The sequence below is a fragment of the Anomaloglossus baeobatrachus genome, chromosome 10 (genome assembly GCF_048569485.1).
Source record: "Anomaloglossus baeobatrachus isolate aAnoBae1 chromosome 10, aAnoBae1.hap1, whole genome shotgun sequence".
Lineage (NCBI taxonomy): Eukaryota > Metazoa > Chordata > Amphibia > Anura > Aromobatidae > Anomaloglossus > Anomaloglossus baeobatrachus.
The window spans coordinates 30928100-30946565 of NC_134362.1; the positions used below are offsets into that span (position 1 = coordinate 30928100).

Sequence of the window (18466 nt, forward strand, 5' to 3'; positions counted from 1 at the left end):
CATCCATAATCTCCCCCACACGGGGTTATGCTGAGCAAATGCAAAAGAAAGCAATGTGGGTCCTAGTCTATGTTAGTGGAATATCCCCCAGAATACTAAACCGGGGGGCGGGGGGGGGGGTATTGCTGCTGCAATTCACCCAACATGTTGCAAATATCGCCCTAAGACCTGTTCAGACAGCAACAATGGGCCCAATCCATCATTTACAGCTTTTTTTCCTAGCACTTTTCTCTTTTTTTGCACCAAATTATTCGCATGCAGTTCATGAATTTTGTATTATATAAAGAAAAATGTTTATTTTTTTGCTTTTAACCTATGAGTTTTTAGTGCAAAAAAAAAAACAACCCCCCCCCCCCCCCACAAACAAGCAAACCACACATTCCAATAAAATGATGCAAAATTGGCTCAAATGTTAAGCGCCTATATAAAGTCACTGAGAGACTGGATTACATTTGTGCAGCAAAAAGTTTGCAACTTTTTAAAAAGTTGCAAAAGTTTTGTTGCACAGGAAAAGTCGACTAGAAGGTATCTGGAAAACCCAAACCATTAAAAAGTGCAAATTAAAAGAAGAACAAGTGAATAAAATAATAAACAAAAAGGCGCAAATGTAATAATGACTACGGCACAATGTGTCCATTGTGAGATATGAAAGCTCAAGTCATATAAGAAAAAAAAAAGGAGCAAGTTTGCAAATAGTCATTAGGAATCGCTTCCCGTTTTCTGTACACAGCTCCCATGCATGGATCTAAACCCACCCGAAAAAATGGGATCATCAACATTCCAGACTTACTGATACAAGGGCAGGTCCAAACCACCCACAATGTTATGTAAATAAGGTCCCCAGGTGCTAAACCCCTAAACACTACCACACCTGTCATCCAGGAGGGGGACGGCTACTGAGGGTTATACCGCCACATAGTGCACCGCGCCAGCTTACTGTCACACTCATACTATTAGATCAGGCCGGCTGCCCAACATTTCTATAAATGCATCACAGTAAGCGCTGCCATCGCCTCCCCTATACTATGTCAGATCGCATCCTGCAAAAGCGAATAACCCAAGGTTTACACCCGGAATGACGGCCTTTTCTGTAACTTTAAGATTTAATTCCATTATTTGTGATTTGTTTGTAATGTTGGTGCAAGTCAATAAGGACCTTGATGCAGGACGTGCACATTTTGGCCAAAATATCATTTTTGCAGGATGCAGCTAGCAGTGAGCACTTAGAAGACGCTGGGTAGCAAAGGGGTTGTCTAGGTCCCAGCCTTATATACTGATGGTCTATTCTTAGAATAGGTGGGGGTGGGGGGGGGGGGGTCCACCTATTTTTTATTTTTATTTTAACTCTGGAGTGGTGCTACTTCATATGCTTAGGTGAATGCAGTAAATACCATAGGCTTCAGTCATAGGGGCGGAACTTTGAACATGAGTGACAGTGACTGATCCAGCAAAAGCTCCGCCCCTATGACTGAAACTTGCATTTACCTAATTATATAAAGTTTTTTTTAAGATAAATACAAGGGTTTCTTTTTTAAAACCATGCTACTGATGCACACTACACCCTTTAAAAGACATTAGGGGGGTGATTTAATATCAAACACTGACATGACAGGTTCCCTTTAAGTCTATGTTCACATCAAGGTTTTTGAAATGTTCAAAAACGATGTTTTGTTTTGGTTTTTTTTTAGCAAAAATGGTTTCAGGAAACTTCATTCTTTGCGAGGTTGGGTGTCTTTGGAGGCGTGAGGGTATGGTAACAGTCTTATTTACATGGATTTTAAATATTTATCCTTTTCTTGAAAACTTTTTTTTCCAGCCTTTTGATTGAACACTGCTTAGCTTTGAGAGGTTTTGTTCAGGATCAGTGTCAAAGAAGTGACATGAATTTTGTTTTTTTCACCAGTTTTTCAAAACTTCTTACGTTTTCATGATGAGCATCTGGTGAGATTTTCATGTTACAGACTTTCTGCACCTATCATGTAAATTAGGTGACTTGCATGTTTCATTGCATGTTTCTAACCTGCGTTGTATCATGTCTTCAACTGGAGTTTTTTTTTGTCACTTTTCGGTATGTGATGCTTTAAATAAAACTGCTTTGGTTTTAGAATTTCCTGGTATTTGGCTTTGACAAAACTTTGATATTCTTAAGTGCGAAATACATGTATTGTTTATGTGTTTCCACGGCTGAAAACGCACTAAAAACACAAGGGTGTTTTTTTACCTGCAGATTTTCTTCATCTAATGCAAGTCTATGGGGGGGGAAAAAAAAAAAAAAAAAAAAAAAAAAAAAAAAAAATCGCACAGAAAACTCAGTATACCTGCAAGAGAAATTGACATTTTGCAGATTTTAGAAGCACCAGGGGTCAGTTTAAAAATATAGCACAGTAGATATAAGATTTGTATGAATCACATCCACTTTGCTGAAACTGTAAAGACGCTGCGTTTTTGAGGCAGAGAAAATACACAGCGTCAAAAATTAAAAACTCATCGTGGGTGCACTTCGTGGGGAGAGGGGTCCAACAAGAGAGAGAAGAATTTGAGAGGATCCGCTCCAGAAACTACATGTGAACATAGATTAATACTAAGGCGCCACCTTCCTTATAAATCTCCTGTGCAGCCCTGTGGCCAGAGCGCCCACTCCCGTGCGGCCCTGTGGCCGGAGCGCCCACTCCCGTGCGGCCCTGTGGCCGGAGCGCCCCCTCCAGTGCGGCCCTGTGGCCGGAGCGCCCCCTCCAGTGCGGCCCTGTGGCCGGAGCGCCCTCTCCCGTGCGGCCCTGTGGCCGGAGCGGCCCTGTGGCCCGCGCGCCCTCTCCTGTGCGGCCCTGTGGCCGGAGCGCCCCCTCCAGTGCGGCCCTGTGGCCCGCGCGCCCTCTCCCGTGCGGCCCTGTGGCCGGAGCGCCCTCTCCCGTGCGGCCCTGTGGACGGAGCGCCCTCTCCCGTGCGGCCCTGTGGACGGAGCGCCCACTCCCGTGCGGCCCTGTGGACGGAGCGCCCTCTCCCGTGCGGCCCTGTGGACGGAGCGCCCACTCCCGTGCGGCCCTGTGGACGGAGCGCCCACTCCCGTGCGGCCCTGTGGACGGAGCGCCCTCTCCCGTGCGGCCCTGTGGACGGAGCGCCCTCTCCCGTGCGGCCCTGTGGCCGGAGCGCCCTCTCCCGTGCGGCCCTGTGGCCGGAGCGCCCCCTCCAGTGCGGCCCTGTGGCCGGAGCGCCCCCTCCCGTGCGGCCCTGTGGCCGGAGCGCCCTCTCCCGTGCGGCCCTGTGGCCGGAGCGGCCCTGTGGCCCGCGCGCCCTCTCCTGTGCGGCCCTGTGGCCGGAGCGCCCCCTCCAGTGCGGCCCTGTGGCCCGCGCGCCCTCTCCCGTGCGGCCCTGTGGCCGGAGCGCCCTCTCCCGTGCGGCCCTGTGGCCGGAGCGCCCTCTCCCGTGCGGCCCTGTGGCCGGAGCGCCCTCTCCCGTGCGGCCCTGTGGCCGGAGCGCCCTCTCCCGTGCGGCCCTGTGGCCGGAGCGCCCTCTCCCGTGCGGCCCTGTGGCCGGAGCGCCCTCTCCCGTGCGGCCCTGTGGCCGGAGCGGCCCTGTGGCCCGCGTGCCCTCTCCTGTGCGGCCCTGTGGCCGGAGCGCCCCCTCCAGTGCGGCCCTGTGGCCCGCGCGCCCTCTCCCGTGCGGCCCTGTGGCCGGAGCGCCCCCTCCAGTGCGGCCCTGTGGCCCGCGCGCCCTCTCCCGTGCGGCCCTGTGGCCGGAGCGCCCTCTCCCGTGCGGCCCTGTGGCCGGAGCGCCCTCTCCCGTGCGGCCCTGTGGCCGGAGCGCCCTCTCCCGTGCGGCCCTGTGGCCGGAGCGCCCTCTCCCGTGCGGCCCTGTGGCCGGAGCGCCCTCTCCCGTGCGGCCCTGTGGCCGGAGCGCCCTCTCCCGTGCGGCCCTGTGGCCGGAGCGCCCTCTCCCGTGCGGCCCTGTGGCCGGAGCGCCCTCTCCCGTGCGGCCCTGTGGCCGGAGCGCCCTCTCCCGTGCGGCCCTGTGGCCGGAGCGCCCTCTCCCGTGCGGCCCTGTGGCCCGCGCGCCCTCTCCCGTGCGGCCCTGTGGCCCGCGCGCCCCCTCCAGTGCGGCCCTGCGGCCTGTGAACATGGCTGAGAACTGGTGCTAGAACCTGTCCATGTAGCAGCGGTCACATCATGGAAATCTCAGCAGATTACAAATGAATTATTAGCAAATGAGAGTAAATTGTTAGTTGCTGCACAATTTTTGGACAATATTGTGAGACTCGATCTGGAGTTTGGGCGTTCATGTAATCAGGCTATATACTGGCTGCCATAAATTGCAGTGGTTTTCTGCTGCACAGTAGCCCCAGCTCGGCAGTGGTATAACCGGATTGTCTTGGTTTATGGAGTTGTAAATACAGCAGCGGTGGAAATACTGGATTTGCTGTCATCAATCCTATTGTCGGAGGACAGAAGACGGCGGACGAGTCTGATCAGAATGAGCACTGACCTTAGGGAAGTCCTGACAGCCGCCAGCATGACTGTGCAAATCCGGTCCTGCCCGAGGACGGGTTGTGTAATGTACAGTGTACAGTGGGGTAACACCCTCTGCAAATGTGTAAACTCCTAATACGGGTGTATTTATCCAGGGCGATCCTGCTGCCTGCCCCGAAAAATAAAAAAAAAAAAAACACGTTCCCATTAAAGAATTGGCTGTGAGATGGATTTAATTCAATAAAACTTGCATTCTGCATTAGTAAAATGACGCAAGGGACGTGGACGCCATTTTTTTTGTTCTGGGAGTGTCAAAAACCTGCTAAATGAATAGATATGTGAACAGCCCCATACTCTTTGCAAAACGTGCGTGCTTGACCTCCGCTCTAGTTATTGTGCATGGGGATGTGGGAGTACAGCACTTGGCATTTTTTGGCAGTCCCATAGTCAATGAATGGAGCGCATGTGCACCTTCGCTCCTTTCTCTGGGCATCTTGGTGTCTTCTAAGGATCAGTGGGGGTTCCAGTTTCTAGTAGTCGCCCCCCCACCCAGCGATCAGTAACTTATCCTCTATTCTGGATATAATAATATTTATTCATTTATATAGCGCTATTAATTCCACAGCGCTTTACATACATTGGCAGCACTGTCCCCATTGGGGCTCACAATCTAAGGTCCCTATCTGTATGTCTTTGGAGTGTGGGAGGAAACCGGAGTACCCAGAGGAAACCCACGCAAACACGGGGAGAACATACAAACTCCTTGCAGATGGTGTCCTGAGTGGGACTAGAACCCAGGACCACAGCGCTGCAAGACTGCAGTGCTAACCACTGAGCCACCACAAGACTGCAGTGCTAACCACTGAGCCACCGTGCCGCCCAAATATCTGGATATTGCTGCAAAATCCAGGCGGGCACTCCCTTGTTGTGGTGCACGAGTGGTAGGTTGGCGAACCCAAATTCCAAAGTTTTACAGATCCAGCATTCACTGAAAAAAGTTTTTCCTTCCCTTTAGAGATTAATTTTCATAGATACATCTGCATTTTTGACACTATGGAAAATTAAAATAAATCTCTAAAGGGAAGGAAAAACTTTCTGTGTCGGTTCTTTAAAATTTTGCTACTTTGGCTATGGGGATAACTTGTTGTTTTGTGCATAACCCTTCAATTATTAGAACTTTCTAACCAAGCATATATAGCTATAGGGACAAAGCGGATCCAGCTCAGGCTGGTACAATTGTTTTGAATTTGGAGGTTATATATTATGTTCCCTATGGAGAAGCAAAAAGGGGATTAGGGAGCAAACAGCGGACTCTGGGGTGTGAGCTGATACCAGAAGGGATCCAGATTTTGATCTATGCACCTGCCCCCCTCTCCTGGTCCTTCCCTGCCAGTGCTATGTACGCACCGATGCTTTGTCTATATGGAGATTTCATATTGCGTTCCCAGTTTGCTGTGTGATTGACGCTTCGCCAGGTGAATTCTAGAACTAGGAGAAGGTGAAGGAGCTTAACGCACATAAATGAAGGAGCTTAACGCACTTAAATGATTGGCGTATAAGGAGTTAATACCCACCAGTGTGTGCTTAAATGGTTAACAGAAACCAGAACGATACAGAAAAATAACCGTACGGACCCACATGGTGCTGAGAGGGTTAATATGTAGTGGGGAGTGCGGTGCTGACAGGGTTAATATGTAGTGGGGAGTGCGGTGCTGACAGGGTTAATATGTAGTGGGGAGTGCGGTGCTGACAGGGTTAATATGTAGTGGGGTGTGCGGTGCTGACAGGGTTAATATGTAGTGGGGTGTGCGGTGCTGACAGGGTTAATATGTAGTGGGGTGTGCGGTGCTGACAGGGTTAATATGTAGTGGGGTGTGCGGTGCTGACAGGGTTAATCTGTAGTGGGGTGTACAGTGCTGAGAGGGTTAATACCTGGGCAGCTCCGCGGGCTCCTCGTGCAGTGATATGGCTATTAGGAGGATGAGGATGGTCCCAGCGATCCCGCAGACGGCGCCCCTCACACCTGGCATAGAGACCCCGCTCCGGTCTCTTCCTGTCTTACAGCACAGCGCATGCGTGGACCTGACGGCAACTGATATAGTGTATCAGCTACATCCCCACAGGTAACACAGCCCTGTACCGTATATACAGGAGCACTGACGCCTCACTCACCGTATATAGCCACATATAGGAGCCTCTGCCCAGTATACAGGTGTAGACCGCTGTAAGTGTGGATTCACAGTAGGCATTGGTGTTCTATTGCTAGAATGTTCCATCATCATGGTACAGGGATGGTGCACATGACAATGCCAAATATAAACCAGAACTTTACAGAAATTACAATAAGCATATGAAACCATGTGGGGCTGAGAGGTTTAATACGTAGTGAAGGGTGTGATGCTGAGGGGGTTAATGTGTAGTGGGTGTGTGGTGCAGAGAGGGTTAATTTGTAGTGGGGAGGGTGGTGCTGAGAGGCTTAATATGTAGGTGTGGTGCTGAGAGGGTTAATATGTTTAGTGGGGAGTGTGGCGCTGAGAGGGTTAATATGTAGTGAGGTTTGCAGTACTGAGAGGGTTAATATGTAGGTGGTGTGGTGCTGAGAGGGTTAATATGTAGGTGGTGTGGTGCTGAGGGTTAATATGTAGGTGGTGTGGTGCTGAGAGGGTTAATGTGTGGTGCAGAGAGGGTTAATGTGTAGTAGGGGGGTGCGTTGCAAAGAGGGTTAATGTGTAGTAGGGGGGTGCGTTGCAGAGGGTTAATGTGTAGTAGGGGGGTGCGGTGCAGAGGGTTAATGGGTAAGAAGGGGGTGCGGTGCAGAGAGGGTTAATGGGTAGTAGGGGGTGCGGTGCAGAGAGGGTTAATGGGTAGGAAGGGGGTGCGGTGCTGAGAGGGTTAATGTGTAGGAAGGGGGTGCGGTGCTGAGAGGGTTAATGTGTAGGAAGGGGGTGTGGTGCTGAGAGGGTTAATGTGTATGAAGGGGGTGTGGTGCTGAGAGGGTTAATGGGTAGGGAGGGGCTGTGGTGCAGAGAGGGTCAATACCTGGGCAGCTCGGCGGGCTCCTCGTACAGTAATATTGCTATGATTAGGATGAGGACGGTCCCAGCGATGCCGCAGACCCCCACTCCCGGCATAGAGACCCCGCTCCGGTCTCTTCCTGTTCAGCCCTGCAGCACGGCGCATGCGCAACCCTCACACAGCTCCTGATACATTGTATCATTTACATCCCGACAGGTAACAGCAGCCCTGTACCGTATTTACAGGAGCACCGACGTCTCACTCACCGTATATAGCCACATATAGGCGCATCTGCCCAGTATACAAGTGTGGACTCGCATTAGGTATTGGTGTTCTATTGCTAGAATGTTCCACTAGTGCAGGGGTAGATCAAGAAAAGAAAAGAGAGTATACCTAATGGGGATCACCAACAAGGCTGTATATGAAAATAGAAACTTTATTACAAGGGCAAAAACACATGACAATATTCAAACATATGGAAGTGTACAACACACAGTGACATTAAAAACATTTAAAATAGCCAAAAGGGCAAAATCTCCACCAAGCCAGAACCCTCAGAATTTAGCCTCTCCTCCAGAAGCAAATACAGATCAAGTGTTACGGTCGTTCTGCTAATCCCAGAGCTTAATAAATATATTCACAATAGAGCAGGCAGGGTTAGTGCATAGACAGTCACAGTACAAATGAGACAGGTAAGATTGTTTTAGGAAAAGACAAAAGTGCAAACCTCTGGTAGAGGATGGAGATAGGTACTATGCAAAACCGTTAATAACCATAAATAACTGATATCAGAATCTTAGGGTTTATGATTTACATCGGTTGCTGTGTACCAGAAAATATGGAGTCCGTCTAACCCCATGTATGCATTCAGCGGATTAAACAATTTACCCAGAAAATGGCTAAACTAGTTATAAAGCGAAAATCAAGCATACAGTGCCATAATAACCCAAAGTCACTGCATAATAATAAGGTCTCACAGCAAATAAGAGGTTTGTTGATATCCACATAGGTGTTTACAGAGTAATGATGCTCACACCTGTCCTGGGTAAAGTGATGGACAACATGTATGGCACAGCGAAATCCTAATTGCGGCTTGTCAGACCTATACTCACTACCTATACTCACTCATCTTCTCCCCTGAGGAAGCCACCATTACGGTGGCGATACGCGTGGGGTAACCACGCCGGAACCCGCCCTCCCTGCATTCCAGTCCCACATTATCCCATGTGGTTAGGTAGTGAGTATAGGTCTGACAAGCCGCAATTAGGATTTCGCTGTGCCATACATGTTGCCCATCACTTTACCCAGGACAGGTGTGAGCATCATTACTCTGTAAACACCTATGTGGATATCAACAAACCTCTTATTTGCTGTGAGACCTTATTATTATGCAGTGACTTTGGGTTATTATGGCACTGTATGCTTGATTTTAACTTTATAACTAGTTTAGCCATTTTCTGGGTAAATTGTTTAATCCGCTGAATGCATACATGGGGTTAGACGGACTCCATATTTTCTGGTACACAGCAACCGATGTAAATCATAAACCCTAAGATTCTGATATCAGTTATTTATGGTTATTAACGGTTTTGCATAGTACCTATCTCCATCCTCTACCAGAGGTTTGCACTTTTGTCTTTTCCTAAAACAATCACTTGTGTGTCCTCCTTGTGATGAGATGTGATCTTGGAATCAAGGATAAGGATGGAAAGACCTGACTGCCGCCTCATGAAGCACTTTTTTGGACATTACCAGCTTTACTCCCAGTGTGGTTTTTGCGATGTCGCTTAGCCACACATAATTACTAAATGTGCATTTGATGTGTTTGGGTGACATTTGTGATGCTATGGTGGATGATGTTTGGTTGGATGTATGTGGGCGTGTCCACGGTGGTGCTTCTTGGCTTTGGCCGGGGGCGCCGGCGTTGGTCACGCCCACATGCAGGAATAGGTGGATATGTTCCCATTCTGGATGTGGATTTACAACACATTTGGGATGCATGGCCTCTTCTGCCTTGTACCTTGACGTGGTAGTGACCACCTCGGGACTTCTGGCTGTGTCTGGGGGCTCCCGATTGTGGTCACGTCCGCGTGTATGGACGATATGTGTGAACGCACTGATCCGTCAATATGATGTCTCCTTTGAGTATTGTGAGACTGTGCAGGCCTTTTTTAAGATAATCTTTGTCACATGGTATCATATTCATGGGTCCATCCGAACGTATATGTGCTCAGGTGGTTGAGATATGATTTGTATATGGTTTAACCGTTTGGATGTACCCCTGATGTGACTATGACTTGTAGCCGAACCAGCATGTACTCCTTATATGAGTTGCTATACGGCTGTCTAACTATGGATGCATCGCGTTGATGTGATTGGTGCACAGATACTTATAATATGCCATATGTACAGTCTACAGCTATATATGTGGAGAAGGTACGCTTGCCCTTTATGTTACCAACATCATGTGCAGTACGTAATACATCTGTCACTTTGGTCCGCCTGTCCGTGATGTCCTTCTTGTCCCTCCTAGCGCGCCGTCCAGACGAGAGTCTTGGGTGTATGCACCCGGCGGCATCTTAGGCGGCCATGCGCATGCGTCAATGACGTCACCGGAGAATTTTCTCCAACGCATGCGCACTTGGGCCGCCGCTGACCGCCGGTCTGCATACGATCCTCCCATGACGCGGTGGGCGCGTGCGCACGGCGGACGGTGAGATGGACATCACCTGGAGGCAACGGGGTATTTAGGGGAGGGGGAAAGGAGTCCACAACAGCGTGCGGTGCCCCTGAAAAAGGTATCCGAAACGCGCGTCGGGCGTGGACTCTGGACCGGCTCCCCTACCTACTCCGACCTTCGGTATGTACCTATAACATATATGTGACCCGATCGTGCATTGTGCACTCCGGGTTAGTACTGCATTATCCGATATCAGAGTTAGGTTGAGGGAGTCACTCTCTATGCTTGGGGATAACCTAGGGGTATTGTGATTGGCAATTTGCCGTTTACTCACCTAAGCATAGTGGATATACTTTTATCCGGTCTTGGTCCCCACGTTAGTGAGGTTACAATGTCCTCATAAGTGATGAGTATTACTAATCAGGAGTATGTGTGTGCACTCCTGTTTTTAATTTGTATGTACATTTCATGAATAAAATTGGATTAATCATTCCTTTGTGTGTTTCACATAATTTTGCAGTTAGACTGGAATGTTTCCTTCCATAATCAGATCCTATCAAGTGGGTTTTACTATAGGCAGATGATGTTTTTGCCTGACATGTATATTCACAACACATTATACCCCTTTTCTTCTATGAAAATTTGTTCAATGTCCCATGCATGCTGCCCCCTCCTCACAGTGTCCCATGCATGCTGCCCCCTCCTCACAATGTGCCATGCATGCTGCCCCCTCCTTACAATGTGCCATGCATGCTGCCCCCTCCTCACAATGTCCCATGCATGCTGCCCCCTCCTCACAGTGTCCCATGCATGCTGCTCCATCCTCAGTGTCCCATGCATGCTGCTCCATCCTCAGTGTCCCATGCATGCTGCTCCATCCTCAGTGTCCCATGCATGCTGCCCCATCCTCACAGTGTCCTATGCATGCTGCCCCATCCTCACAGTGTCCCATGCATGCTGCTCCCTCCTCAGTGTCCCATGCATGCTGCTCCATCCTCACAGTGTCCCATGCATGCTGCCCCATCCTCAGTGTCCCATGCATGCTGCTCCCTCCTCACAATGTCCCATGCATGCTGCCCCCTCCTCACAGTGTCCCATGCATGCTGCCCCCTCTTCACAGGGTCCCATGCATGCTGCCCCCTCCTCACAGTGTCCCATGCATGCTGCTCCCTCCTCACAATGTCCCATGCATGCTGCTCCATCCTCACAGTGCCCATGCATGCTGCTCCATCCTCACAGTGTCCCATGCATGCTGCCCCCTCCTCACAATGTCCCATGCATGCTGCTCCCTCCTCACAGGGTCCCATGCATGCTGCTCCCTCCTCACAGGGTCCCATGCATGCTGCTCCCTCCTCACAGGGTCCCATGCATGCTGCTCCCTCCTCACAGGGTCCCATGCATGCTGCCCCCTCCTCACAATGTCCCATGCATGCTGCCCCCTCTCCTCACAGTGTCCCATGCATGCTGCCCCCTCCTCACAGTGTCCCATGCATGCTGCCCCCTCCTCACAGTGTCCCATGCATGCTGCCCCCTCCTCACAGTGTCCCATGCATGCTGCTCCCTCCTCACAGTGTCCCATGCATGCTGCTCCAGCCTCACAGTGTCCCATGCATGCTGCTCCATCCTCACAATGTCCCATGCATGCTGCCCCCTCCTCACAGTGTCCCATGCATGCTGCTCCCTCCTCACAGTGTCCCATGCATGCTGCCCCCTCCTCACAGGGTCCCATGCATGCTGCTCCCTCCTCACAGTGTCCCATGCATGCTGCCCCCTCCTCACAGTGTCCCATGCATGCTGCCCCCTCCTCACAGTGTCCCATGCATGCTGCCCCCTCCTCACAGTGTCTCATGCATGCTGCCCCCTCCTCACAGTGTCCCATGCATGCTGCCCCCTCCTCACAGTGTCCCATGCATGCTGATCCCTCCTCACAATGTCCCATGCATACTGCCCCCTCCTCACAGGGTCCCATGCATACTGCCCCCTCCTCACAGGGTCCCATGCATACTGCCCCCTCCTCACAGGGTCCCATGCATACTGCCCCCTCCTCACAGGGCCCCATGCATACTGCCCCCTCCTCACAGGGTCCCATGCATACTGCCCCCTCCTCACAGGGTCCCATGCATACTGCCCCCTCCTCACAGGGTCCCATGCATGCTGCCCCCTCCTCACAGTGTCCCATGCATGCTTCCCCCTCCTCACAGGGTCCCATGCATGCTGCCCCCTCCTCAGTGTCCCATGCATGCTGCCCCCTCCTCACAGTGTCCCATGCATGCTGCCCCCTCCTCACAGTGTCCCATGCATGCTTCCCCCTCCTCACAGTGTCCCATGCATGCTGCCCCTCCTCACAGTGTCCCATGCATGCTGCCCCCTCCTCACAATGTCCCATGCCTGCTGCCCCCTCCTCACAGTGTCCCATGCATGCTGCCCCTCCTCACAGTGTCCCATGCATGGTGCCCCTCCTCACAGTGTCCCATGCATGCTGCCCCTCCTCACAATGTCCCATGCATGCTGCCCTTCCTCACAGTGTCACATGCATGCTGCCCCCTCCTCACAGTGTCCCATGCATGCTGCACCCACCTCACAATGTCCCATGCATGCTGCCCCTCCTCACAATGTCCCATGCATGCTGCCCCCTCCTCACAATGTCCCATGCATGCTGCCCCCTCCTCACAGTGTCCCATGCATGCTGCCCCCTCCTCACAGTGTCCCATGCATGCTGCCCCCTCCTCACAGTGTCCCATGCATGCTGCCCCCTCCTCACAATGTCCCATGCATGCTGCCCCCTCCTCACAGTGTCCCATGCATGCTGCCCCTCTCCATGAGCTCCTAATGCTGCCTTATTCTTTTCCATAATGACACCTCCATGCTGCCCCATTCATCATACTAAGACCACCACACTAACGCTTATGCTGAGACCCCCCCCCCACACACACACTACCCCACTCTTGATATTGACTCCCCTACATTGCTCCACTCCATACTGAGCCCACACATGCTGCCCCTTCTCCATAATGAGCTCCCAATGCTGCCCCCCTCTTATTCTGAGTCCTTACACTCCCCCCCATCGATTTTGTCATTGCACTATCCCTCAACCCTTGTCCTCTGTCTCTAGCATTGGCCCCTCTCTCCCATTCCCCCAGCAGCAGCCTCTCTCCCCCGTCTCCAGCAGCAGCCTCTCCCCCAGCATCAGCCTCTCTCACCCCAGCCTCCCCCAGCATCAGCCTCTCTCTCCCCCAGCATCAGCCTCTCTCTCCCCCAGCCTCCCCCAGCATCATCCTCTCTCTCCCCAGCCTCCCCCAGCATCAGCCTCTCTCTCCCCCAGCCTCCCCCAGCATCAGCCTCTCTCTCCCCCAGCCTCCCCCAGCATGAGCCTCTCTCTCCCCCAGCCTCCCCCAGCATCAGCCTCTCTCTCCCCCAGCATCAGCCTCTCTCTCCCCCAGCCTCCCCCAGCATCAGCCTCTCTCTCCCCCAGCATCAGCCTCTCTCTCCCCCAGCATCAGCCTCTCTCTCCCCCAGCCTCCCCCAGCATCAGCCTCTCTCTCCCCCAGCATCAGCCTCTGTCTCCCCCAACCTCCCCCAGCCTCAGCCTCTCTCCCCCCAGCCTCAGCCTCTCTCCCCCCAGCCTCCCCCAGCCTCAGCCCTCTCTCCCCCCAGCCTCCCCCAGCCTCAGCCTCTCTCCCCCCAGCCTCCCCAGCCTCAGCCTCTCTCCCCCCAGCCTCCCCCAGCCTCAGCCTCTCTCTCCCCCAGCCTCCCCCAGCATCAGCCTCTCTCTCCCCAGCCTCCCCCAGCATCAGCCTCTCTCTCCCCCAGCATCAGCCTCTCTCTCCCCCAGCATCAGCCTCTCTCTCCCCCAGCATCAGCCTCCCTCTCCCCCAGCATCAGCCTCTCTCTCCCCCAGCCTCCCCCAGCATCAGCCTCTCTCTCCCCCAGCCTCCCCCAGCATCAGCCTCTCTCTCCCCCAGCCTCCCCCAGCATCAGCCTCTCTCTCCCCCAGCATCAGCCTCTCTCTCCCCCAGCCTCCCCCAGCATCAGCCTCTCTCTCCCCCAGCCTCCCCCAGCATCAGCCTCTCTCTCCCCCAGCCTCAGCCTCTCTCTCCCCCAGCCTCCCCTAGCATCAGCCTCTCTCTCCCCCAGCCTCCCCCAGCATCAGCCTCTCTCTCCCCCAGCCTCCCCCAGCATCAGCCTCTCTCTCCCCCAGCCTCCGCCTCCTCTCCCCCAGCCTCCCCCAGCCACCCCCTCTCTCTCCCCCAGCCTCCCCCTCTCTCTCCCCCAGCATCAGCCTCTCTCTCCCCCAGCCTCCCCCAGCATCAGCCTCTCTCCCCCCAGCATCAGCCTCTCTCTCCCTCCAGCCTCCCCCAGCATCAGCCTCTCTCTCCCCCAGCCTCCCCCAGCCTCAGCCTCTCTCTCCCCCAGCCTCCCCCAGTCTCAGCCTCTCTCTCCCCCCAGCCTCAGCCTCTCTCTCCCCCCAGCCTCCCCCCCCAGCCTCAGCCTCTCTCTCCCCCCAGCCTCCCCCCCAGCCTCAGCCTCTCTCTCCCCCCAGCCTGCCCCCCCAGCCTCAGCCTCTCTCTCCCCCCAGCCTCAGCCTCACTCTCCCCCCAGCCTCCCCCCCAGCCTCAGCCTCACTCTCCCCCCAGCCTCCCCCCCCAGCCTCAGCCTCTCTCTCCCCCCAGCCTCCCCCCCAGCCTCAGCCTCTCTCCCCCCCAGCCTCCCTCCAGCCTCAGTCTCTCTCTCTTCCCAGCCTCCCCCCCAGCCTCAGCCTCTCTCCCCCCAGCCTCCCCCCCAGCCTCAGCCTCTCTCTCCCCCCAGCCTCCCCCCCAGCCTCAGCCTCTCTCCCCCCCAGCCTCCCCCCCAGCCTCAGCCTCTCTCTCCCCCCCAGCCTCCCCCCCCCAGCCTCAGCCTCTCTCTCCCCCCAGCCTCCCCCCCAGCCTCAGCCTCTCTCTCCCCCCAGCCTCCCCCCCAGCCTCAGCCTCTCTCTCCCCCCAGCCTATCTCTCCCCCCAGCCTCCCCCCCAGCCTCAGCCTCTCTCCCCCGAGCCTCCCCCCTAGCATCAGCCTCTCTCTCCCCAGCCTCTCCCAGCCTCAGCCTCTCTCTCCCCCAGCCTCCCCCAGCCTCTCTCTCCCCCCAGCCTCCCCCAGTCTCAGCCTCTCTCCCCCCCAGCCTCAGCCTCTCTCCCCCTCCAGCCTCAGCCTCTCTCTCCCCCCAGCCTCCCCCCCAGCCTCAGCCTCTCTCTCCCCCCAGCCTCCCCCCCCAGCCTCAGCCTCACTCTCCCCCCAGCCTCAGCCTCTCTCTCCCCCCAGCCTCCCCCCCGCCTCAGCCTCTCTCCCCCCAGCCTCCCTCCAGCCTCAGCCTCTCTTCCCAGCCTCCCCCCCAGCCTCAGCCTCTCTCCCCCCAGCCTCCCCCCCAGCCTCAGCCTCTCTCTCCCCCCAGCCTCCCCCCCAGCCTCAGCCTCTCTCCCCCCAGCCTCCCCCCCAGCCTCAGCCTCTCTCTCTCCCCCCAGCCTCCCCCCCAGCCTCAGCCTCTCTCTCCCCCCAGCCTCCCCCCTAGCCTCAGCCTCTCTCTCCCCCCAGCCTCCCCCCAGCCTCAGCCTCTCTCTCCCCCCAGCCTCCCCCCTAGCCTCAGCCTCTCTCCCCCCAGCCTCCCCCCCAACCTCAGCCTCTCTCTCCCCCCAGCCTCCCCCTCAGCCTCAGCCTCTCTCTCCCCCAGCCTCTCTCTCCTCCCAGCCTCCCCCTCTCTCTCCCCCCAGCCTCCCCCCCAGCCTCAGGCTCTCTCTCCCCCCCAGCCTCAGCCTCTCTCTCTTCCCAGCCTCCCCCCCAGCCTCAGCCTCTCTCTTTTCCCAGCCTCCCCCCAGCCTCTCTCTTTTCCCAGCCTCCCCCAGCCTCTCTCTTTTCCCAGCCTCCCCCCAGCCAAAAAGAGGCATCGCAACGATCATCAACTAACCTGTAAGGTGCCCATACATTCTAGGCTCTGCCTTACGCATACCTGCTCCGGTGCCTGCTGTCCTGCCCTGCTCTGCTTCTGGCTGTCTCCAGCTCCAGTCACGTCCTCCTCCGCGGCGTGTGTCGTCTGCAGCATTGGATGCTGCAGCACGGGGCAGTGAGCTGATTGGCGCGCCCCTGACCCGGAAGTGCAGGCGCTGGAACTTCCGGGGTTAATCAGCTCACTATGCCTGGCGCCCTCCGTGTATTTAAAGAGACAGAAGTGCACCTTTCCTCCCTCTCACCCCCCCCCCCCCCGAGAACACAGCGAAGTGCAAAGGAGGGAGGGGCGGGGGGCGGGGATGTAAAAAAAAAAAAAAAAAATTATATATTTTTTTTTTTATTTTTTTTTTGCTGCCAGAAAGTGCCGCCCCCCCGCAACGTGCCGCCCTAGGCACGGGACCTTGGGTGCCTAGTAACAAATACGGCCCAGGCTCTGGGATTAGCAGAACGACCGTAACACTTGATCTGTATTTGCTTCTGGATGACTAAGGGAGAGGCTAAATTCTGAGGGTTCTGGCTTGGTGGAGATTTTGCCCTTTTGGCTTTTTTAAATGTTTTTAATGTCACTAAGTGTGCGTTGTACACTTCCATATGTTTGAATATTGTCATGTGTTTTTGCCCTTGTAATAAAGTTTCTATTTTCATATACAGCCTTGTTGGTGATCCCCATTAGGTATACTCTCTTTTCTTTTCTTTTCTTGATCTATACTGTTGTGTTTACCGGGAGATCCCACTGGATGGTGCCCTTCCTTGTGCATTGTTTCCACTAGTGCAGGGGTGTATCAGAGGGTGCAGCAAAACTCTGACTGGGGCTTACACCTCTATGACAAAAATCGGTCATAAAAAAACAACTATATTTTTTGGAACACAGGATGCCATAGTACAGCAACCATGCACACAGTGAAGCCGCTGTGCCACCACGAATATTGCAAAATGTAATGGCACAGGGATAATGTACGCAGCGAGGCCGCCATGGCACAGGGATAATGTACGCAGCGAGGCCGCCATGGCACAGGGATAATGTACGCAGCGAGGCCGCCATGGCACAGGGATAATGTACGCAGCGAGGCCGCCATGGCACAGGGATAATGTACGCAGCGAGGCCGCCATGGCACAGGGATAATGCACGCAGCGAGGCCGCCATGGTACAGGGATAATGCACTCAGCGAGGCCGCCATGGTACAGGGATAATGCATACGGCGGGTGGTTTCTTCCAACTTATCCGAGGTTGACGGGGCCCATCACAGCGGGTGACCGATACTTCCCGGGTGAGCGGCATATGAGTGAGTAAAGACACCTGGAACCTGTAGAGACTATGTCCGCCTGTCATTCCCGGCGCCGCCGCCCTGCGCCTCAGCGACCGCCATCACTACTTCCCTCATCATTCTCCCCTGGGCCCGCTCCACCTGTGGGGAGCGAAACCATCTTTGCTGTTACTACCATCTGCCCCCCCCAGAGGACTGCGACAGCAGCGGCGGCTAATCCCTGGCCGTGTACCGCAGGTGGCGTCACAAAATGAACCTCCACCATCATTCTTATTTTCCTATCTCCCTCCATGTACACCTCGGGGGCCACAAAACTGGGCACAAGGGCCACCCCGTGACATCCCTTGACCCTCACCTGCCCGGTGACGAGTAATCATCTTTGACCCCCTGGGGTGTTACATTGCCATGGTACATGGATAGTGCATATGATGATGCCGCTGTGATACAAGGCAGACACATCACGTGATAGCAGCATAAAGTGGTGCAATATGGCAGTGGCACATTGTCGTTTGTCCTAGGTACCAAAGTCTACAGTGCGCAAAACTCTCCACGTGCAAGCGGGTGCATGTGCCCCCAGTCAAATGAGCGGCACCAGTAAGCGCTGCTTCTTCTCAGTGTCACAGTGAGTGCATGCCCAGCGCTGCCTATGCAGAGCCCAGCGCTGCCTATGCAGAGCACAGCTGGCCAGATAAGTTTGTCACTGCCTGAAGTGCTCTACAAAGGAGAGATTAGCGATCAGAGAATTGACTGGCAGGACTCTGGTGAATCAGTGAGGTCAGTCCCCATGTCATTACTGGCTGAACAGATCTGCAGACCTGCCATGGAGCAGTCACGAATTACTGACCGGCCCAATGCACCTGTTGCGCCCCTGCAGCTTCAGTCGCCTCAGGGTACTGCACCTCACTTAAGATGCAGTATTCATCTCGGGTGAGGAGGGGGTTAATCACCGGTGTTCCACATATCACATTACATACAGTTTAGGTGTCTTCTCACTGGGGACTGGACTAGAGTAGATAGGGGTATGGCCATCACGAAGCATGGGACTTTCCCGGTCACTAGCACAACCAC

At 54.5% G+C, this 18466-nt stretch overlaps 1 protein-coding gene across 3 annotated transcripts in view; it reads right to left on the reverse strand.

Moving 5' to 3' along the window:
• The window catches only part of HTATIP2 (HIV-1 Tat interactive protein 2), a 29805-nt gene extending 22151 nt beyond the window's left edge, over positions 1 to 7654 (reverse strand). The window contains exon 1 of one of the 3 annotated variants that reach the window (XM_075325581.1): positions 7500 to 7654. In XM_075325581.1, coding sequence (XP_075181696.1) covers positions 7500 to 7591 — 92 coding nt within the window. In that variant the 5' untranslated portion in view covers positions 7592 to 7654. Of the gene's footprint in view, positions 1 to 4476; positions 4556 to 6392; positions 6544 to 7499 lie in introns of those variants that run through there. The other 2 variants (XM_075325580.1, XM_075325583.1) reach the window with 2 other exon arrangements.
• Positions 7655 to 18466: the final 10812 nt, after the last annotated feature.